Source organism: Colletotrichum gloeosporioides, assembly GCF_011800055.1.
Source record: "Colletotrichum gloeosporioides strain Lc1 chromosome Unknown consensus_56, whole genome shotgun sequence".
In the NCBI taxonomy this organism is placed as follows: Eukaryota; Fungi; Ascomycota; class Sordariomycetes; order Glomerellales; family Glomerellaceae; genus Colletotrichum; species Colletotrichum gloeosporioides.
Window position 1 is genome coordinate 322648 of NW_025544701.1, and position 18168 is coordinate 340815.

An 18168-nucleotide genomic window follows, 5' to 3' on the forward strand; every position below is an offset into this window, starting at 1 on the left:
CATATGCGCAAGTTAAGGGGATTTTTCTTTGCCAGTTGCAGGCTTACTTGATCTATTTTCTATCTTCCAGTACCTCCAGTGCCTCCAGTACCTCCATACCAGCCACATGCCCAAAATGGACCAAGACCAGCCCCGGCTACTTCAACAGAGATATGGACATCGACCATCAGATGGCATGAGCAACTCGCCGTGGTCTCCTACCTTGGATCTTCTTCTTAACCACGCATCCGTCCGCTCCTACTTCCCAGACACGCTCCCCGATGGCACTCTCGAAAGTCTCATCGCGGCTGGCCAGAGCGCATCCACCTCTTCGATGCTCCAAACCTGGAGTGCAGTTGCCATAACCGACCCAGTCCGCAAAGCCCAGGTTGCAACTCTTGCTGGCGATCAAGACTTTATCCGTCAGGCACCTTTGTTCATTCTTTTATGCGCCGATCTCAACCGCCTCGCGAACAACGCCAAGCGCCTGCAGAAACCGAGCCCTGCACTGGAGAAAATGGACATGTTCGTCATGGCGACTATTGACGCAGCCTTGGCCGCCCAGAACATGGCCGTTGCGGCGGAGTCACTGGATCTCGGCATGTGCTACGTGGGAGCTGCCCGAAACAATGCGGCTCAGCTCACGGAGCTCTTGGAGCTTCCACCACGTGTTATTGCGCTATTTGGCATGACTGTCGGGAAGCCTCATCAAAATTACTTGAACACAACCAAGCCCAGATTACCGTTGAACGAGGTACTTCACAGGGAGGTTTGGAATGCCGGGGGCCAAGAGGAGCGGGTTTCTTCTTATGATGAGACACTCGGGTCCTTCTACGAGCGCCAAAACAAACTCAATAGAGGATTCTGGAGTGAACACACATCTAATTCCATAGAAACAGACAGATTGAATGGTAGAGAACATCTAAGAGACGTTCTAGATGAGCAAAAGTTTGGGTTTTCCTAATGGAAATGCTAAGCTCAATGTAAAGTCAGTTGAGGCTATTAAAGCCCACAAATGCAATCCATGGATTGATCCATCTATTGAATTTGTACATGTATATCAGACTGAACTCAGAGCCGGCTATTAAACGTAGTATCCTTATTGCAAATATTTTGTTTGCGCATCTGACCCTCCGAAGCTCTATTTGAATGACTGATCGACCACAGACGAGTTTGCTGTTGACCGAAGCAAAAGGTCTTCAGAGTTCGGTGGTTTCTTTGATGACCTTGATCGCTCTTCATGATGTAACATACTGGAACGATTTGCGGTCTTTGAAAACACGCGCCTCCAGAGTTGACTTGCGCTAGGCATACATGCCACAAACACTCCCACATCGAGTTCCGCCAGCGACCAGACATACACCCACAGCGCTTCGGCTACAGTTAAGGCTCTTAGTTATAATCGCGGTCCTGAGTGGGAAGACGCTGCTTACATGTGATATTGTTTGCAGTCGCAAAATGAGCCACAACTTGAATTCTAAGGGCACTGACTGCAGTGAGACTGTAGGCGTGGTGAGCGACGATGCAATACTCCGGGGCTGGCTTTCACTTACAAAAACCCCACGCTAAACATCATAATCACTCCAACCTTCTTCTTCAATCCCAGTTTCAATTTGTACAACTGCGTGAGCGGCAGGATGAGCATCCAGATGTCCAAAGCGATGTTGAAGCCAACGTGTGTCAGAACCAGCAAGTTGAAATCCATGCAAACGCCTGGCTGATCGCCAGACCATCCCAGCCAATATTTCTGCAATGGACGGCATTGAGCAAAAGTGAGAACGAGGTACAAGAAGAATATCAAAGCGTTGAAACCTTGCGTGGCCCACAAGAGGCGTCGGAAAGGAAGGGATGGAAATACTCGAAGATAGAAAAACAACATGGAGGCTTTGATAGTGGCTAATCCGGTGATATAAAATATCTGAGTGATAAAAACCAGCTATAAGACTTTAGCGTTAAGCATGGAAGCGTGAATGATTTGGGTGCCATCGTGCTTTGAGGAATTCGGTTATCTTGTAAGGTTGGAGAGTCCAGATGTCTCTACCAAGTCCGAGGGCCAGCACTGCCAAAATCGTCAGCTGTAGCCATTACCGAGAAAAGCGTCTTATTCTACTCACGTCGATAGACGATGGGAATCATCGCTGCTGCACAAGCCTGCAAGGTATTGGTCTCGTGAGCGACACTGACGACTGAGTACGGGCCACTTACGAAACCAGCCAGGGCGCAGGCGTCATCAGCACCCCATGGAGATGGGCTTATGGCTTTGTTTAGTAACCGAATGGATATAAAAGCGACGGGCAATATGAAGAGAAATCCTGTAAGGTATCGCGGTATAGCCGTATTATCTGTCAACGGAAAGCCGCAGTCCGCCCAAGTCATGTTTGCGACGTCTAGATTGACGGTGAGAAAATGGATTTCATGTATGCTATCAAAATATTCTCTTACTGAGAGCTTCGCTGACGGTGCAGCCTTGCTTCACACAACCCGATACTTCCTCGTTGAAGACTGGGTCGGCGCAGAGGCAGGTCTGGTTTAACCCAGAACATGGCGACTGAGGCAGCGCATCGATAATACAGGCCACCTGTGTATTAGAATTTAGTTATCTTCCAGTCAAAGTGGGAAGGATGGGGGCGTGAAAGGCGTACTGCGCATGGCGGGTAATCCGAAATACTTGGGCTGGCACTGGCTAGGATCGCAAAGAAGCCCACCAGGAAGGCGAACAAATGAGGGGACCTCATTCTCGTCTGGGCTTATTTTTATTTTGACGTCGCTTTCTGTTCTAGGAAAGAAGGTTTTGAGATCAAGCAAAAAATAGCAGCGGATGAGAGACTTGAGAATGGATGGCCGGCCGTACGAAGACCGTGAATTTCTGCTTCCCTGGGGCCTAATGATAAAGGATTGGCTTTCGACTGCAGCTAATAGTAAATACTTATGAGCTGGACTTTTAAAATGTGGCAATTTTCCCGTACGGTTGTGAGAGCGTCCCCCCTATTCTTTCTCTTTGTTCCCTCTCGTTAGTGAAATGCCGATGAATGCTCGACGATCGCAGCGCGCGCAGCTGTTCGCAAACGGAAAGACATGCGGACGGTTCTGAGGTAGCTCCGCCATGTGGCTGCCACTGATCATCGCTGGGAGTCTATAAAAGCCATGCCGCCCTTCATGACGAAAATTTTGCCTCCCCAGCACGTGGACTTTGCATCTCGAACCGGTAAACCTCTTTCAATACCAACCCGGCGCCGACCATCTTTTACTAGCTGGCTGCCGCACTCAGCGCCACCTTCACCCATGGTATGCTAATGTCGCAACGTTTCTCTCAACTTTCCTAGCTTGAACATAACTTGGATGGTCTGAGACCACTATGATCGCACAATTGGCATCAACAGGTGCGAACTTTCCTTGCCATCCCCGCCGCAGTGAACCACATGCAAGCCTTTGTTGTCGGTAGAGTGCATCTCCAACCCTGGCAAAGCAAATGGGACAACCGCACTGCCCTGTATTGTCAGCCGAAGATGATCAGCCTTCTATAAAAAACAAGACATCTATTAGCATTTGCTCGTGTCTAGCTCAAATCATGCAATGCCTTACCTCCCAGAACATGCCAATAGGGCTCATCGGGATATCGAGGGCTCGCCTTTCGCCCTTCTTAAGGCTTTTCTTCTCCGTGAATGTGTAATGCGGCTTGTAAACCTTACTGCGCTGCTTGTCGCGCCCCAAGGCAAAGCTGCCACGCAGACATCCACTGGGCCCCCGGTGAAAGGCCATGCCGGCACCACCAGGTAGAATGTTCCAATCGTGCATGAACTTCAGAAGTCGTTGCAATACAACGTTCTGGGGCTTGATCGTCTGCACAGCCTGGGGATGCCTGAGAGCCGACAACTTCTCAACTTGTACAAAGACATCCATGTCCGTATGCTCCGGACACGACATCACAAGATGTGCGCAAAAATACCCAGTCGTCTCGCAGGCCTTGTCGAATTGGTAGAGGAAAGTCTGCTTTCCAGATTGGGAATCATAGGGCAACGCAGATTCAGCGGCATCCGCTTCGACTGACAGGGTGTTGTCTTCCTGCAAAAAGAGTTTGGTGTATTGCGTCCTCGCCAGAGGGAAGTCGGCCTCTGGGCGTCCTACCGTATCCTGTTGGTTCACCAAGCCGAAATGAAGCACGCTGAGACGGACTTTGGACGTGGTCTCCCAGTCGTTATTTTGGTCCTTTAAGTAACGGTCGAAGAAGCGGAGCAGGTCTTTCTGGTTGCAATCCTCGTAGTAGTCGGACCATTCTTGGGAGTTGTGGACTCTGAGCCACTTGGGAACGGTGTCCGGGACGGCTTCCCATGCCTCGAAGGTTCCCGGGGTGTGAACAGGGTTCGTCCATGAGGCAGCAGCATAGACTGGCACGTTGATACGCTCTGGGTGAGCAATCTTGTCCTCCCAGTACGCATCGTAGAGCTGATGCTCTCGACCGTGAGAGGTGATGTCTTCGAGCTTTCCTTGCGTCGCCAGAGTACCTAGAGATCACCTCAGTGAGCAGATTGCCGACAATAGCATGTGTATCAATTGAAACTCACTGGAGATTGATTCGTGAAACCCCGGAAACAGAATTCCGCCGCTAAACATGTGGTGTCGATAGAAGTCGGAAAAGCCTTCCCTGTTCATGGTCTTAGCTAGATGTGTCCTCTGAGTGCATATAAGAAAACTTACCATGGGGCGAGTGCAGCCAGTCCCGGCGGACGCATACTTCCGATACGCCACTGGGCTATGGCCAACCAACTGTTCCCAGTCAAAGCTACTTTACCGTTACACCAGGGCTGTTTCGAAACCCAAGTGATGAACGAGGCACCGTCCTGAGCCTCCTGGTGACCCATGATGAGGAGATCGCCTTCGGATGAATACGCACCCCTCGTATCGACGTTGATGACTGCGTAATTTCGCGGGCACCAAAAGTCGGGATCCGGGCCTTCGAATTTCTGCAAGCCGGAGAGGTGCTCTTCGGGGACGCCAGCGCGGAATGGGAAATCGTCCAGCAGCGGTGTGCCCTTTTGCTTTCCGTAGGGACTCCTATCGACGACGATCAACTACAAAGCCAACAAGACAGAACTCGGAAACATACCATGCCACCAGCGCTGGTACTGGATCGGCGTATTTCGACTCCAGATCTTGGAAACTTGCCGGGACAAAAATATCACTGTACAACGTCGTGCCATCATCCAACTGCGTAGGCACGCTCTCATGCATCACCAGGTCCTCACTCAGAGGAAGCGCACCCGGCTCAACTTGCTGTCCGGCCTTGAAATGGCGCTTCTGTTGGCGAAAACCCGGGAATCTCGCCTTTTTGCTGTCGATTGATATGCCATTTTTATATCGGGTAAGATGCAGCGCTCGGTCTTTGATCTCGAGTTGGCGGGCGAGTTCCTTCTCAAACTGATCTTGATTCATGGTGAATGCGACAATGTATTGAATTGAAATGAGACTCTAGCGAGAGCACACAATGGTAATTATGGAAAAAACAAAGCGATGTCGTGGAAAATATTCCCACCAGCTAAGTACTGCATCGCTTTGTTCCTCTTTTAAATCGTGAATGACACGAATGATGCGAACGCCTCGGGATGACGTTGGTTGTTCGACGTGTGAAGATGGTCGCGTAATGGCTAGTGTCCATCTCGGGAAAAGGGTTCCTCAAAATGGCAGTTGAGCCCGACAGCGAAACACAGCTCGGGTTTTCCTTAGAATGCGCGCCGAGACGCCGCGGCCAAAAGAAAGAAGAAACATAGAGACACAGGAGCCGAAAAATGTGCCGCGATATGTTGTTAAGTTTTGTAAAACAATTGCATCGAACTGTCATGGGCTGCAAACTCGTGTGAGTGCGGGGAGACGTCTATCAAATCTGTTTAGTTTTCAGGTAACATGTGTGCCCCGTCACACTTCCTCATGAAGTACTGCGTAATGACCACTGCATGCATGCATCCAGAGCAGGTCCTAGGGGCACGATTTCCAGAGATTCAATCGGAATTGTTCCCGCACCCTCCGATAAAAATTCCCCGAGCCTAGTATCCATGTCCGAATACTGCTAAAAGCGAGCAGATTGGGAAAGATCCGGGGTTCAGCAAGCCCCGAAGAACCGGGTGGCACCGCCCCGTCACTTCGGGCGATGGCCAAGTTGATTCGAAGAATCCGTTATAAAAAATGATCGCCATCAATATGAATATGTTGCAGCCCCGAACTCTATCACAACCTTAAATCACTTAGACCTGCCAAGACCTTCCCGTCATGTCTACCACCCAAAGGCTCAGAGTTGCCGTTCTTGGTCCTAAGGGGCAATGCGGCTCCTGCGTCGTCGACGAGCTCCTGTCTCGCGGTCACTCCGTTGGAGGCCTCTCACGCAACCCGCCTCGCGAGTGGCAGACACCAGGCGACTACAAGGCGGAGTCTGTCGACTTCAACTCCATCAACGATCTCTCGGCGGCCCTGTCGCGCGGTTACGACGCCATTGTGTGCGCGTATGGACCGCCCCTGGGGAACTTGCGGGCGATCTACTACGAGTGTGTAGAGACGCATGCGAGAATCAAGTCTGGTCTACTCCGATCGAATCATCGAGGTTCTTTCATTGTTATTGGTAGGCTTCCCTGCAAGACGTACTTCTATGAGTAGTGTACTGACTTTGGGTGGGACATTTGTAGGCGGTGCCGGCTCTTTGCACCACAAGGATGGCTCGTCTTTTGCAGATGAACCCGAATTCCCTTATGGTGCTTGGTATGTTTCTGTTTAGCTGGATTCCCGCTCAGCGCGAGACGTTGACCGAGTTATAGGTATAAATGGTCAGACCAGCATCTCGGATACATGATTTCTAGGGCGTCAGACCACGGCAGCACAACACTAGCTGTGTTCTCCCGGATCTTCAGATGGGCGCGCAACAATGTAGAGCATCCTGGATGTGAGACCTCCGCGCCTGCTTCCCGGTCATTGTAGTACGAACTTTGCTGACGCACGCCAGGGTTCTCCTGGATTCTCCGCCCGTTTGCGCGCTTGTTTCTTTCGCGCGCACGTAAGTTCATGACGTCTCATGACGCCAAGGGCCTGATCACTGGATCGCGTGTCGCTTTACACTTGTGGGAAGGCGTGACTGAGAAGTCTTGGTCATTTCTATCGCCTCCGTGGTTGCTGAGAGACAAAGGTGAGTGAAGAATCATTCTGACATTCGAGGCTTTGCGCTGACTCGACTTACCAGGGATCCGTACTGGGAAGTACGAAGTGTATGTGGACGAGCTTGACAGCCCGGGTTATCAAGCCATCTACGGCGGCATTTATAACAAGGACATGGCCGTAGCCATCGTGGACGAGGTCGAGAATAACAAGTTGGCGTACAAGCATTGGTCTTGCGTCGGACCCATCGGTCTAGGGAAATGGTAGCCTCAAGCAGGTTTGATCCACTGATGTGTGTGATCCTTCGGTCCTTAATACGCGACAGTTGGCCGAGGACAAGATCGCAAATACATTATCGTCTATTGGTTCTTTGACAGAACATCGCTCTAAATCTCGAAATTGGTATAAACCCTCGCCTCCCATCCCTTCAACGCAGGCGCGACCCCCTTGATAAGCCCGCCTCCCTCTCTCGTGCCAGCCAACAGCTTGACTTCACCAGCGTCACAGCCGAGCATGGCCGCTACATCTCCGGCGGTCTCCTCGTCCTTGGAGAAGTTCATCACTACAAGAGCCCTGCGCTTGACGCCCTCACGGCCCTTCACCGGCGCAGCACTCTCCTTCAGTATGATCCATGTCTTTTCGTTCTCAGGGTCCAGCAGCTTATGTGATCCGAACACAAAGATGTCGCGGTACTGTCTCCTCATCTTGAGGACCTTCTTGTAAAACTCGAGAATGGAATCCGGGTCCCCGCGCTGCTTGGCGGCGTTGATCGCCTTGTAGTCATCGTGCACTCGCATCCACGGCTTGGCTCCCTCTTTCGTGAACCCGGCGTTGGGACTATCATCCCATTGGAAAGGTATACGCGAATGGTCTCTGGCCAGAATGCGCAGCCCATCCATGGTCTTTGCGATCCGCTCCTGGTCGCCCGATTCCAGGGCCTCGGAGTAAAAGTTACCGCTCTCAATGTCCTTGTACTCCTCGATGCCCCAGCTGGCCGGCATGTTGGTCATGCCAATCTCCTGGCCCTGGTAAAGGAACAATGTGCCCGACATGGTCGCCTGCCAGATCGCAATCGTCTTACACGAAGCCTTCCACAGCTCGGGCGTCGAGTCATCACCAAACCTCGAGACAGCCCGCCCATTGTCGTGGTTCTCGCAGAAGGCGGTAGCCCACGCGTCCGTCCCTTCAATGAACGACTGCCACGTCGCCGTGTAACTCTTCAACGTCGACAGCGGGAACGGCTGGAAGAGGTACTTCCCCCCGAACCCGTTCCCGTTCCCGAGCCGGATGACGGAAAACTCAAATACCATGTCCAGCTCCTGCGCCGCGGCCGAGACATACGGGATCACCTGCGACGGGTGCGGCGTCAGCGACAGCTCGCCGACCGACACCGCATTATACGGCGCAAGCACCTTGCGGTTCATCTCGTGGATGAACTCGTGGATGCGCGGGCCGTTGCACCACATCTCGGGCGCGGGCTGGTGCGGCGAGGTCGGGTCTGTTACGGGGGCGTCGACGTAGTCGGTGCGCTTGGAGTACTTGTTAACCGTGTCGATGCGGAACCCGTCGACGCCGCGCTCGAGCCAGAAGCGCATCGTGTCCTCGTATATCGCCTCGCGGCACGCGGCGTTGTCCCAGTTGAGGTCGGGCTGGTCGGGCGCGTACAGGTGCAGGTAGTACTCCTGCGACTGCTCGTCCCAGGTCCAGGTCGGGCCGGCGAAGTAGCCGCGCCAGTTGGTCGGCGGGTGTCTGACGCCGTCGGCGTCGTAGCGGGCGGGCTTCCAGATGTACCAGTCGCGCTTGGGGTTGGCGCGCGACGAGCGGCTCTGCTTGAACCACTCGTGCTCGACGGAGGTGTGGTTGACGACGAGGTCGAGGATGACCTTCATGCCGCGGGTGTGGCATTCCCTGAGGAGGGTGTCGACGTCCTCGACGGTGCCGTAGGGGGCGTAGATCTTTTGGTAGTCGGACACGTCGTAGCCCATGTCTTTCTGGGGGCTCTCGAAGATGGGCGAGACCCAGACGACGTCGACGCCGAGGTCGTGGAGGTAGTCGACTTCGGCGATGAGGCCGGGGAGGTCGCCCCAGCCGTCACCGTCCGAGTCCTTGAAGCTGGCTGGGTAGACTTGGTAGAAGGTTGCGTCCTTCCACCAGGGCTGCTTGCCCACCCAGCGGTTCTCGTCGTCCCAGACGAGAGATCCCATGGTGCGTGTGTGTTACTCTGTGTTGAGCCACACGACCATGTGGCGGAAAGCAAAGAGGCGAGAGGTGAGGAGAGAAAGAGAGAAGTGGCGGAAGAATGTGGGAGAGAGACCCAGAGTCAAAGATCAGACGCGGCGGCGGGAGAGAATGGCATTTTGACCAGGCGCGGAAAGACTAGGCGTCGTCGGAAGTGGACGACCGCGATCAGCGGCAGTGGCAGACAAATGGTGTGGCAACATGACGGCCCATGCATCCGAAAGTGGGAAACGAGGAGCCAGAAGAGTAAGAAAAGCGTGGGGAGGTTGAATCGTCTGCGCGCGGGCTCCTGTGGTCAGTAGCTGCGGTGCATGAAGCAGGTTACCCCTCGTGGGAATCACTCCGCAAAAGGGCCGCGAAGGGGAGAGAGAGAGACGCGGTGCGGTGCATCGTCGAGTCGGTTGATAAGTTTGATCCAATCTCGGTGGAGACTCCGATCACAACTGGCAGCGGTTTTCCCCGCCCTGCTACCCCATGGACCATGGGTTGCCTGCCCCCTTCAGACCCTCCCGAGGTGTGGTTGCCGGTGGGCAGCGGTGCTGTTGAAGAAAGCGGAGGGCGGGAGAGGAGGTTTGAGGCGGGTGTCACACGGCGCGCATGAGCGTGTTTCTTTTCCGAAGCTTTGGATCGCCTCAATTAAACTCCGCCTTCCCGCTGATGACGGGCATCGGATGATGCTGGAACGCGTGAACGGGTCGCAAAAGCACGTTGGGGGAACGTTTTCCTGAAGAAAAGAGGATGCGGAGACTCCGCCATCCCTGTCGGGGTTGAAAGTGGGAGAATTTGGGGTTCGGAGCACCTCCGCTAGACTCCGCACCGCCCTCCGCGCCTCCTGTCCTGCCGGGAGCCACCCACGTCAGGGCTTCCCGCCAATCAGGTGCTGCGGATCCCTCAGTGGGGCCAGACCGGTGATGGGCGGATTCGGGGCCGGGTCTGGAGAAAAAAGGTGGATGGTCTGGAAATGGTTTGTGTAGCTGACGACCCGAATCTGGGGAAACTTTTGCGAAAACTCGGAGACGTACCCCGGGAGCCTAAGGGATTTCAGCCGCTCAGATGGTGGTCCCCGTCTGCCGGGGGCCAATTTAGTTTCAACCTCGTCAGATGCGAATAGCGTCGTGGGCTTACACGGCCGCAGCTGTCACTTGCGGAGTCTCCTGTTGCGCCCTCGTGTGCTGCTGCATCCCGTCTCCAGAATGGGAACCGGGCGCAGCTTGGCGTGATTCATGGGCACGATCACCAGACCTAGAACCCGGTGGCTGGCTCATATCCCTATTCGAGTGAAGCTGTTGATGTTGGTCTTGATCAGAAGCGGATGTCGAGAGCATTGTCGCCTTCAACCACCCAATCTCGTGTGCTGCCGACCACCCCACAGAGACTCGGCCCATCGACCAACCCCGATCCCCCTCATCCTCCGCTTCTCCACAATATTCCCTTTCGACTTACCTGCTCACAGTGCTTTTTTTGTCGTCCGGCGGCCGATTCCACACGCGTTCCACGCAGCCAGTCTCCCCCCATGGAGTTGGGAAAAGCCAATTCATTCGACCGTCGACGTGCCCAGCAACGGGCCCCCGGCCATGCATATGCACATCCGCTTCGGCTCTTGCTCTCCTCAGGCGATTCCACGACGGCACCCATGTCCAGATCAACACACGCTGCACACAGAGACACACAATACCTACCCGTACACACACAATGCACTCCTGAACACTGGCACCGACAGTCTACAGACGGTCGTCAAAACCTGGGACTTCAGTATCACGCCAATCCAATCTTGTACGAGCCGGCAGCCCGCGGTCGACTCATCGGGCATCCCTTCCCATCCCCCATTGGAAGTGCACGGTGCAGATTCCTGGGCATTTTCGTTACTCTCTACTAATTAGCGTTTTTTGTGCTTGTCCAATTTTTCTTCGATCCCCATGTTACTTTGACTACCACCTCCTTCTGGCTGTCGCTTTCTCCTCAGCTCCTGCATTCATGGTGTCCTTCGGCGAGGATAAATAAAGGCGCGAATGCCCTCCCTGTTCGATTGAATTCGTCCCCCAGGCGACTCCTTCCCGTGCAATCCGTTCTCCTCTCGCCTCGCGGTCTCATCCATCCTCCATTTACACCCAACGTTTCCGCCAATCTCAGAGGCCAGTTTGAACCTTGCCAAAATGTCCGACTCAAAGCCAGCCTCCTCGGCGGTGGACAAGGAACTGGGCGTCCACCAACACGCCGACGCTGCTTCTCCGAATGCCGCCCATCCCGAAGACCTCGCCGCCGAGGCAAAGCAGGCCGCCGACTCGGAGCACCAAATGACCCTTCTGGAGGCCATCAAGACCTACCCCAAGGCCATCGCCTGGTCCGTTCTCCTCTCGTCGACTCTCATCATGGAAGGATACGACCTCGCCCTGCTCTCCAACCTCTACTCCTCGCAGTACTTCAACCAAAAGTACGGCGCGTACAGCGAGGCCCAGGGCAAGTATGTTCTCTCCGCCGCATGGCAGTCCGGCCTGTCCAACGGTGCCCGCGGTGGAGAAATCATCGGCCTCATCCTCGCCGGCTGGACCGCCGATCGGTACGGGTACAAGATGACCACCATCGGGTTCCTGGTGTTGATGATTGCCTTCATTTTCGTGCTGTTCTTTGCGCCGAACGTGAAGATCTTGGTGCTGGGAGAGGTCCTTTGTGGTGAGTTTTGAGACTGGTCTTGTGCAAATCCTCGTTTTCTGACGACGGCTAGGAATCCCGTGGGGCGCCTTCCAGAGCGTCACGCCTGCATACGCATCCGAAGTCGCTCCCGTCGTCTTGAGACCCTACCTCACGACCTTCATCAACATGTGCTGGGTGAGTTACCTCCTTCCACTCTCAGACGTACGCAGCTAACAAGCGCAGGTCATTGGTCAATTCTTTGCTGCTGCAGTCAACAAGGGCTCCTTCCAACACGCCAACGAATGGGCGTACCGCATCCCCTTCGCAGTCCAATGGGTCTGGCCCGTTCCGATCCTCATCGGCGTCTGCTTCGCCCCTGAGTGAGTCTCTCATCCTCTGACCGGGGATTCACTTACATCCCACCGGCAAACCCCCCCACTAACACACTTCCCCAGATCCCCTTGGTGGTACGTCCGCCACAACAATAAGCCCGCCGCCAGAGCCTCCCTCCTCCGCCTCACCTCCCGCAACCAGCCCAACTTCAACCCGGACGAGACCATCGCCATGATCGAGCACACCAACGAGATGGAGAAGCGCGTCAAGGAGGGCGTCACCTACGCCGACTGCTTCCGCGGCACCGACCTGCGCCGCACCGAGATCGTCATCGGCATCTGGCTCGTCCAGACCCTCGGCGGCCAGAACCTCATGGGCTACTTCTCCTACTTCCTCGTCCAGGCCGGCATGGACGCCAACAACTCCTTCTCCCTCTCCATGGGCCAGTACGCCCTCGGCATGGTCGGCACCGCCGGCTCCTGGTACCTCATGCACAAGCTCGGCCGCCGCACCATCCACTTCTCCGGCCTCTGCGCCCAGTTCACCCTCCTCCTCATCGTCGGCTGCCTCTCCTTCTCGAACGCCAACGCCGCCGTCTGGGCCATCGCCGCCATGCTCATCATCTTCACCTTCGTCTACGACTTCACCGTCGGGCCCGTCACCTACTCCCTCATCTCCGAGCTGTCCTCCACCCGCCTCAAGGCCAAGACCATCGTCATGGCCCGCGCGGGCTACAACGCCAGCAACATCTTCGTGAATGTCATGACCAACTACCAGCTCTCGTCCACCGCGTGGGACTGGGGCGCCCGCACCGCCTTCTTCTGGGCCGGCACCTGCCTGCTGTCCTCCGTCTGGGTCTACTTCCGCGTCCCCGAGCCCAAGGGCCGCACGTACGCCGAGCTGGACCTGCTCTTCGAGCACGGCGTCTCGGCGAGGAAGTTTGCAAGCACAAAGATCGACCCATACTCGCGGGAGCTCAGCAGTGAAAAGAAGCTCGTCGATGAGCACTGAATATCTTTTTCTGATGTAAAATGAAAACTGGTTCGAAAAATAACTTGTTAAATACCCTGGATATTTTGTACCACTAGATAGCATCCCTAGCGTAATCATGCCTAATGAACATCCCCATCCCTTTCCCCCTTTCCTGTGATATACACATCTCACGTTGGATGCCCCGACTGCCCCGGCGTCCCCCCTCCGAGCACCATACTCGGCACCGCCTGCTGGATATGCTTATCCAAAAGCTCGTCATATATAGAGTTCCCCCCAGGCAGCCTCGTAATCAGCCGCCGCATATAATTCAAATCATCCTCTGGCCCAGCGCCATTCCTATGCGGGCTGCTCGGCGTGATCGGCACCCTCGCCAACACATCCACCGCCGCGCTCGCAATGTCAAACAGCTTCTCCGTCAGTCCCACCCCGTGCACCTTGATGCTGTCCACCGGCAGGTCCCGCGTCGAGAGCACCAGGTCCTTGGCCACCTCCAGCGGGTAGTGGTACGTCATGCTCGTCTGCGCCGCCTCCTCCGCCACCTGCAGGTACCCGAACCGCAACCGCAGCTGCCAGAGGATGATGCGCAGCCACAGCTGCGTGACCCTCAGATTCGCCTTCTGCGTGTCCTTGAGCTCGCTGCTCGCGCGCAGCGCCGAGTTCACCGCCGTCTCGATCAGCGTCAGCGCCGCGTTCGACGGCGGCGTCGCCACCTTCTCCTGGTTCAGCAGCGCGATGAAGCTCGTGTCCAGCGGCGCGAACAGCCCCGCCAGGCTCCAGAACCCGGACAGCAGGTGGGGGTCCCCCTCGTCCATGGCCGGGCTCTCCGCCGTGATCTGCAGCGTCACGGGCCGCCGGTACCGGATCCCGTGCGACCGCTCCGAGACCAGCAGCACCCAGAACAGCCGGTCCGCCAGCGCGCGGGGCGCCGACTCCGTGTTCATCCGCAGCAGCAGGAACAGCGTCGTCGCCTCGCGCAGGAACAGAAACGCCTGGCTGTGGTGGAACAGCGCCGAGTGGCACGCGTACAGGAAAAAGGTCAGCAGGCACTGCTCGAAGCTCGGGTTGCTCCGGCGCGCAAAGTTGCGGTGCGCGGCGAGCGCCTCCTCGAAGAGCATGCGGCCGTGCAGCGCGTTCTTCTCCGGGATCAGCCCGCGCACGAAGAGGCTCTCCGGCTCCTCGACCTGCAGCAGGACCAGCGCGCACACGGCCGTCAGCAGGCAGTGGGCCTCCATGCCGGGCTCGCCGCTGGGTCCGGCGACGACCTTGAGGTGCGCCACGTACTCGGGCGTCAGGATCGGGATCGTCGGGTGCATGCGCGCGAAGAAGCGGTCGACGCAGTAGTCCATGACGCGCGCCGGCAGCAGCTCGGCCATGCGCTGGACGGCCTCGTGCGGGACATGGCCAAAAGCCTGGCTGCCGTCCGAGACCCAGGCCAGCGAGACGGGACCGGGCAGGCCGAGGCACTGGTCGCCGAGCCCGGCGTCGACGCAGCGCTTGCAGGGGCGGTACTCGTTGCAGGCGCGGCGGAGGTTCTTGCAGCGGGCGCAGGCGCGGGAGACCTGGGCGCGTTTGGGGCGGGAGGTCGGCTTGCCTCCGTCATTGTTGTTGTTATTGTCGGCCGCGTCCTCGCTGCTCAGTTCGGTGCGCTTGCCGAGGTGGGAGCTGCTGGCCGGGGATATTGAGGACGGACTAGCTGCTGGGGGGGACACCATCGTCTTTTGCATCGGGACGCCTCATTGTTGAGAGTTTTGGTCTTCTGGTTTGTGGCGTAGTCAAGATGAGGCGGACATTGGAAGACGGGGCCGGTGAGTTGAGATGTGTGTGTGAAGGTGAGGATGAAATTTGCCTTTTTTGGGTTTCTGCGGGTTGATTGGAGTCACCCCCAGCCGGGCCAAGGAAAAGGATGTTCAACGGTGTGTCGTTCCATTGACATGGAGCGACCAGGTAATTAGGCCCCGTCTACGAATACGGTCCCGTCTGCTGTTGAGTGGCGGTCACGTGCTGCTGCTAGACTTTCACCCCGCTAATTTCTCAGGCCCCTGCTGGTGTGAATATCCAGTGTTAAGAGCGAGACGTTCGTACTGTGTTCAGGTGCTGCGTTTTCGAAGCAGACTGACTGCCTAGGTAGGCTGGGCTGTCATTGGCACGGGTTCGTGATATTGCCGCCCGAGTGAGGAGGATTCGCTGATCGACAGCGCCGATGAAACTGCAGAGGGCGCAATTGCAACCTGCGCATGTCAAGATGAACCGAGGCTTTCTGTGGTGGCATCATCCAAAAAGAAGAAAGGATGACAGGTCGTATGTCCGAGCGGTGTCTATGAGATGGAGAGAAAAAACGGTGCTGTCTGTCTCTTTGGGAGCAGCCCCCCAGAACGCCTTCGCTATGCAAATTGTGTCACCCCTGACTGAACCCCAGATATTCCCCACAGCAAATCACTTTTGCCGAATGTTCTTGGCCTTGCGCTTCTTGAACACCACAGCCGGAGCCGCGGCTTCCGTGGATTCCACGCCGTCCTCCTCCTTCTTCACCCCGTCGGCATCGGCGATTGGCCCCAACGCCGCTGCCGAAAGCTTGTCGCCAGCCTCGTCCTCTTCAGCCTTGATAGCGGGCATATCTGATGTCACCGCCGCCGCAGCCTCGTCTGCGCCCTCCTCCTTCTTGACACTGTCCTCCTCCGCAGCAGACTCCTCCTTCTTGGGCCGGAACAGCGTGTCGGCGCTGAGCAGCGCGTCGAGCTCCTTGTCGTCCTCCGGCATCGCCCTCATACCGCCCCATTTCCTAGGCTTCTTGAACAGCCCCCGCACGGCGTCTTCCTCTTCCTTCTCCTCCTCCGTCTGCTCGCGCTTCCGGACGCCGACGGCCTTCGCCTCCACGGGCTTCTCCTTGGCCGCATCCTCGTCGACGACCTTTGTCGCAGTGACGGTCCACTCGCCCGCCATCGCCATATCGCCTCGGAACTCGGTAGGTATCGACACGCCCATCTCCGCGAGCTGCTCCATCTGCCTCTTCCTCGCCGCCTCCGTCCCGCCGGGCGCGGGTGCCGTCGCGCTGCTGCTCGAGCCTGGCTTCGCAAACGAAGTAGATGATGATGAAGATCCCGATGCGACGCCCTTCAGGCGCTCAATCTCGCGCCGCGCGCGGTCCTTGTCGCGCTCCTCTTGCTCATGGCCGCGGTGGAGGTCTCGTAGGAAGCGCTTGAGCGCGCCCTGGTGCTTGCCGGTGGCTTCGTGGTTCTGGCGCTCGAGCTTGGTGTCGCGGACGAAGATGCCGCAGTGCTTGCACCAGTATTTCGGCGTTGATTTCCAGTATTCGGACATTTTTGGAGGGTTGGGGGTGGTTGGTTTGGGGTGAAGTGGAAGTGGAAGAAATGGGCAAAAGACGTCACTGGGAAAAGGCGCGTGCTAGAATTTCGAGGTGCACGGTTAGTTGGTCTGTGCACTCATGCAATGGATGATCCCTGCAAGCTGCCCACTGCCGCCTGTGCTGGACTGGAGCTCCAGCTGCTCTGTTTTCAACTCGCTTGTCATACATCAGAATCATGTTCACATCAAAAGGCAATGAAAGTTTTTGCAGTTAAAGACTGCTCGTTTTGATCTATTGGGATTACTACCCGGGGAATCATATTTGTCCCTAATCCGTTTGCAAGCCTGCAAACCTGTCCAGCCCAATCCCCAAAGACAAGCCGTGTATCTCGTTATGGTATTCATTCCATTAAAAATGCCCAAAACAGGCCAAGTGAAGAATCGTAAGCGAAACATTATCTCCTCCGAGACCCAATGAGGTCTTTCCCCCCGAAAGCCAAAAGGCACATGGCGCTTGTCATTAGATCATGTACACGACGGCCATCAGACCAGCGACCAAGGCAACGAAGGGAGCCGGAACAATGTGCTGGCCCGCGGCGACAGGAGGAGCGGCAGGAGTCGTGCTCGAGGGCGTGGTGGGGGCAGTGGTAGCCGGGGGCTGGACAGGAGTGGTAGTGTTGACGGCGGGAGGTGCGACAGGGGGCTGCGAAGCGGCAGGCTGAGACGGCTGGACGGGGGGAGCGGCCGGGGTGGTGACGGGAGGCGCGGCGGGAGGAGCGACAGGAGTGCCCGGGGGAGGGGCAGCGGGGGCAGAAGGAGCCGGCGCAGACGGGGCGGGAGGAGCGGGAGTGACGGTGACGGGAGGAAGCTCGCCACAGGGGGTCGTGTGGCCCTGGATCTGGCCATCGCCAATCTGGCAGATGGGGACGGGGACGGTGGTGGGGACGACCTGGGGCTGACCGTCACCGATGACGGTAACGACAGTGGTAGCGACCATGGTGGTTCCAACGACGTTGCCGGAGGGAACGGGAGCGTCGGAGCCGCAGGGGAGGACGCTCAGGTGGATGGGAGAGCACTGAGGAGCCCAGCTTCTGTCGTACAGGTTGGAGAAGTCTCCAGACTTGCACTGGTAGAAGGTAGTCGAGCCACCAAGGGCGAGGGAGCCGTTGCCACAGACGGAGAAGCCAGAGGTGTAGATCACACCGGACTGGGGAGGGCCGTCGAACTGGAACTGGTAGTTGGCGACGATGGAGCCAATGCGGCCCTGGGAGTCGGTGAGAACGCTGTCCTTCAGGGTCAGGTCAAGAGCGCCCTTCTGGCCACAGTTGCTGCGAGTCTGATGATTTATTAGCAGGAGCTCTCATAATTGGCAACGGATGATCTTACCTCGAGGCTGCGCTTGCCGAGACCGACGATGGTGATGCCGAAGTTGCCAGAGTACGAGGTCTGGCAGCCAGCAGGAGCAGCCTCCTTGGGAGCAAGGGCGGCGCTGCCGGCCTGGGGCATGGCCATGACGGCGCTGGCCAGGGTAGCGAGAACGGAAGCAGAGTACTTCAT

The 18168-nt window shown here is 56.6% G+C and overlaps 8 protein-coding genes across 8 annotated transcripts; 3 read left to right on the forward strand and 5 right to left on the reverse strand.

The window, feature by feature from the left end:
• Nucleotides 1-115: 115 nt before the first annotated feature.
• GCG54_00011831 (FMN reductase (NADPH)) lies at nucleotides 116-943 on the forward strand (the record flags this gene model as incomplete). The annotated part of the gene is made up of 1 exon (XM_045411723.1): nucleotides 116-943. The coding sequence occupies one exon, from the start codon at nucleotides 116-118 to the stop codon at nucleotides 941-943; it is 828 nt and encodes a 275-aa protein (XP_045262321.1).
• A 177-nt stretch (nucleotides 944-1120) lies between these two features.
• Nucleotides 1121-5409, reverse strand: GCG54_00011832 (Xaa-Pro dipeptidyl-peptidase; the record flags this gene model as incomplete). Its single annotated transcript, XM_045411724.1, has 11 exons — nucleotides 1121-1356; nucleotides 1413-1480; nucleotides 1533-1875; nucleotides 2094-2366; nucleotides 2422-2557; nucleotides 2622-2720; nucleotides 3345-3497; nucleotides 3562-4481; nucleotides 4542-4621; nucleotides 4675-5031; nucleotides 5084-5409. 11 exons carry the CDS (start codon nucleotides 5407-5409, stop codon nucleotides 1121-1123), a joined length of 2991 nt encoding a protein of 996 aa, XP_045262322.1.
• An 831-nt stretch (nucleotides 5410-6240) lies between these two features.
• Nucleotides 6241-7380, forward strand: GCG54_00011833 (uncharacterized protein; the record flags this gene model as incomplete). The annotated part of the gene is made up of 5 exons (XM_045411725.1): nucleotides 6241-6586; nucleotides 6651-6723; nucleotides 6780-6904; nucleotides 6965-7144; nucleotides 7199-7380. 5 exons carry the CDS (start codon nucleotides 6241-6243, stop codon nucleotides 7378-7380), a joined length of 906 nt encoding a protein of 301 aa, XP_045262323.1.
• A 119-nt stretch (nucleotides 7381-7499) lies between these two features.
• Nucleotides 7500-9317, reverse strand: GCG54_00011834 (Alpha-glucosidase; the record flags this gene model as incomplete). Its single annotated transcript, XM_045411726.1, has 1 exon — nucleotides 7500-9317. The coding sequence occupies one exon, from the start codon at nucleotides 9315-9317 to the stop codon at nucleotides 7500-7502; it is 1818 nt and encodes a 605-aa protein (XP_045262324.1).
• A 2187-nt stretch (nucleotides 9318-11504) lies between these two features.
• Nucleotides 11505-13326, forward strand: GCG54_00011835 (Maltose permease MAL31; the record flags this gene model as incomplete). Its single annotated transcript, XM_045411727.1, has 4 exons — nucleotides 11505-12021; nucleotides 12074-12177; nucleotides 12226-12362; nucleotides 12438-13326. 4 exons carry the CDS (start codon nucleotides 11505-11507, stop codon nucleotides 13324-13326), a joined length of 1647 nt encoding a protein of 548 aa, XP_045262325.1.
• Nucleotides 13327-13475: 149 nt separating this feature from the next.
• On the reverse strand, nucleotides 13476-15020 carry GCG54_00011836 (uncharacterized protein; the record flags this gene model as incomplete). Its single annotated transcript, XM_045411728.1, has 1 exon — nucleotides 13476-15020. The coding sequence occupies one exon, from the start codon at nucleotides 15018-15020 to the stop codon at nucleotides 13476-13478; it is 1545 nt and encodes a 514-aa protein (XP_045262326.1).
• Nucleotides 15021-15741: 721 nt separating this feature from the next.
• GCG54_00011837 (uncharacterized protein) lies at nucleotides 15742-16626 on the reverse strand (the record flags this gene model as incomplete). The annotated part of the gene is made up of 1 exon (XM_045411729.1): nucleotides 15742-16626. One exon carries the CDS (start codon nucleotides 16624-16626, stop codon nucleotides 15742-15744), a length of 885 nt encoding a protein of 294 aa, XP_045262327.1.
• Nucleotides 16627-17131: 505 nt separating this feature from the next.
• On the reverse strand, nucleotides 17132-18168 carry GCG54_00011838 (Cell wall mannoprotein CIS3; the record flags this gene model as incomplete). Its single annotated transcript, XM_045411730.1, has 2 exons — nucleotides 17132-17947; nucleotides 17998-18168. 2 exons carry the CDS (start codon nucleotides 18166-18168, stop codon nucleotides 17132-17134), a joined length of 987 nt encoding a protein of 328 aa, XP_045262328.1.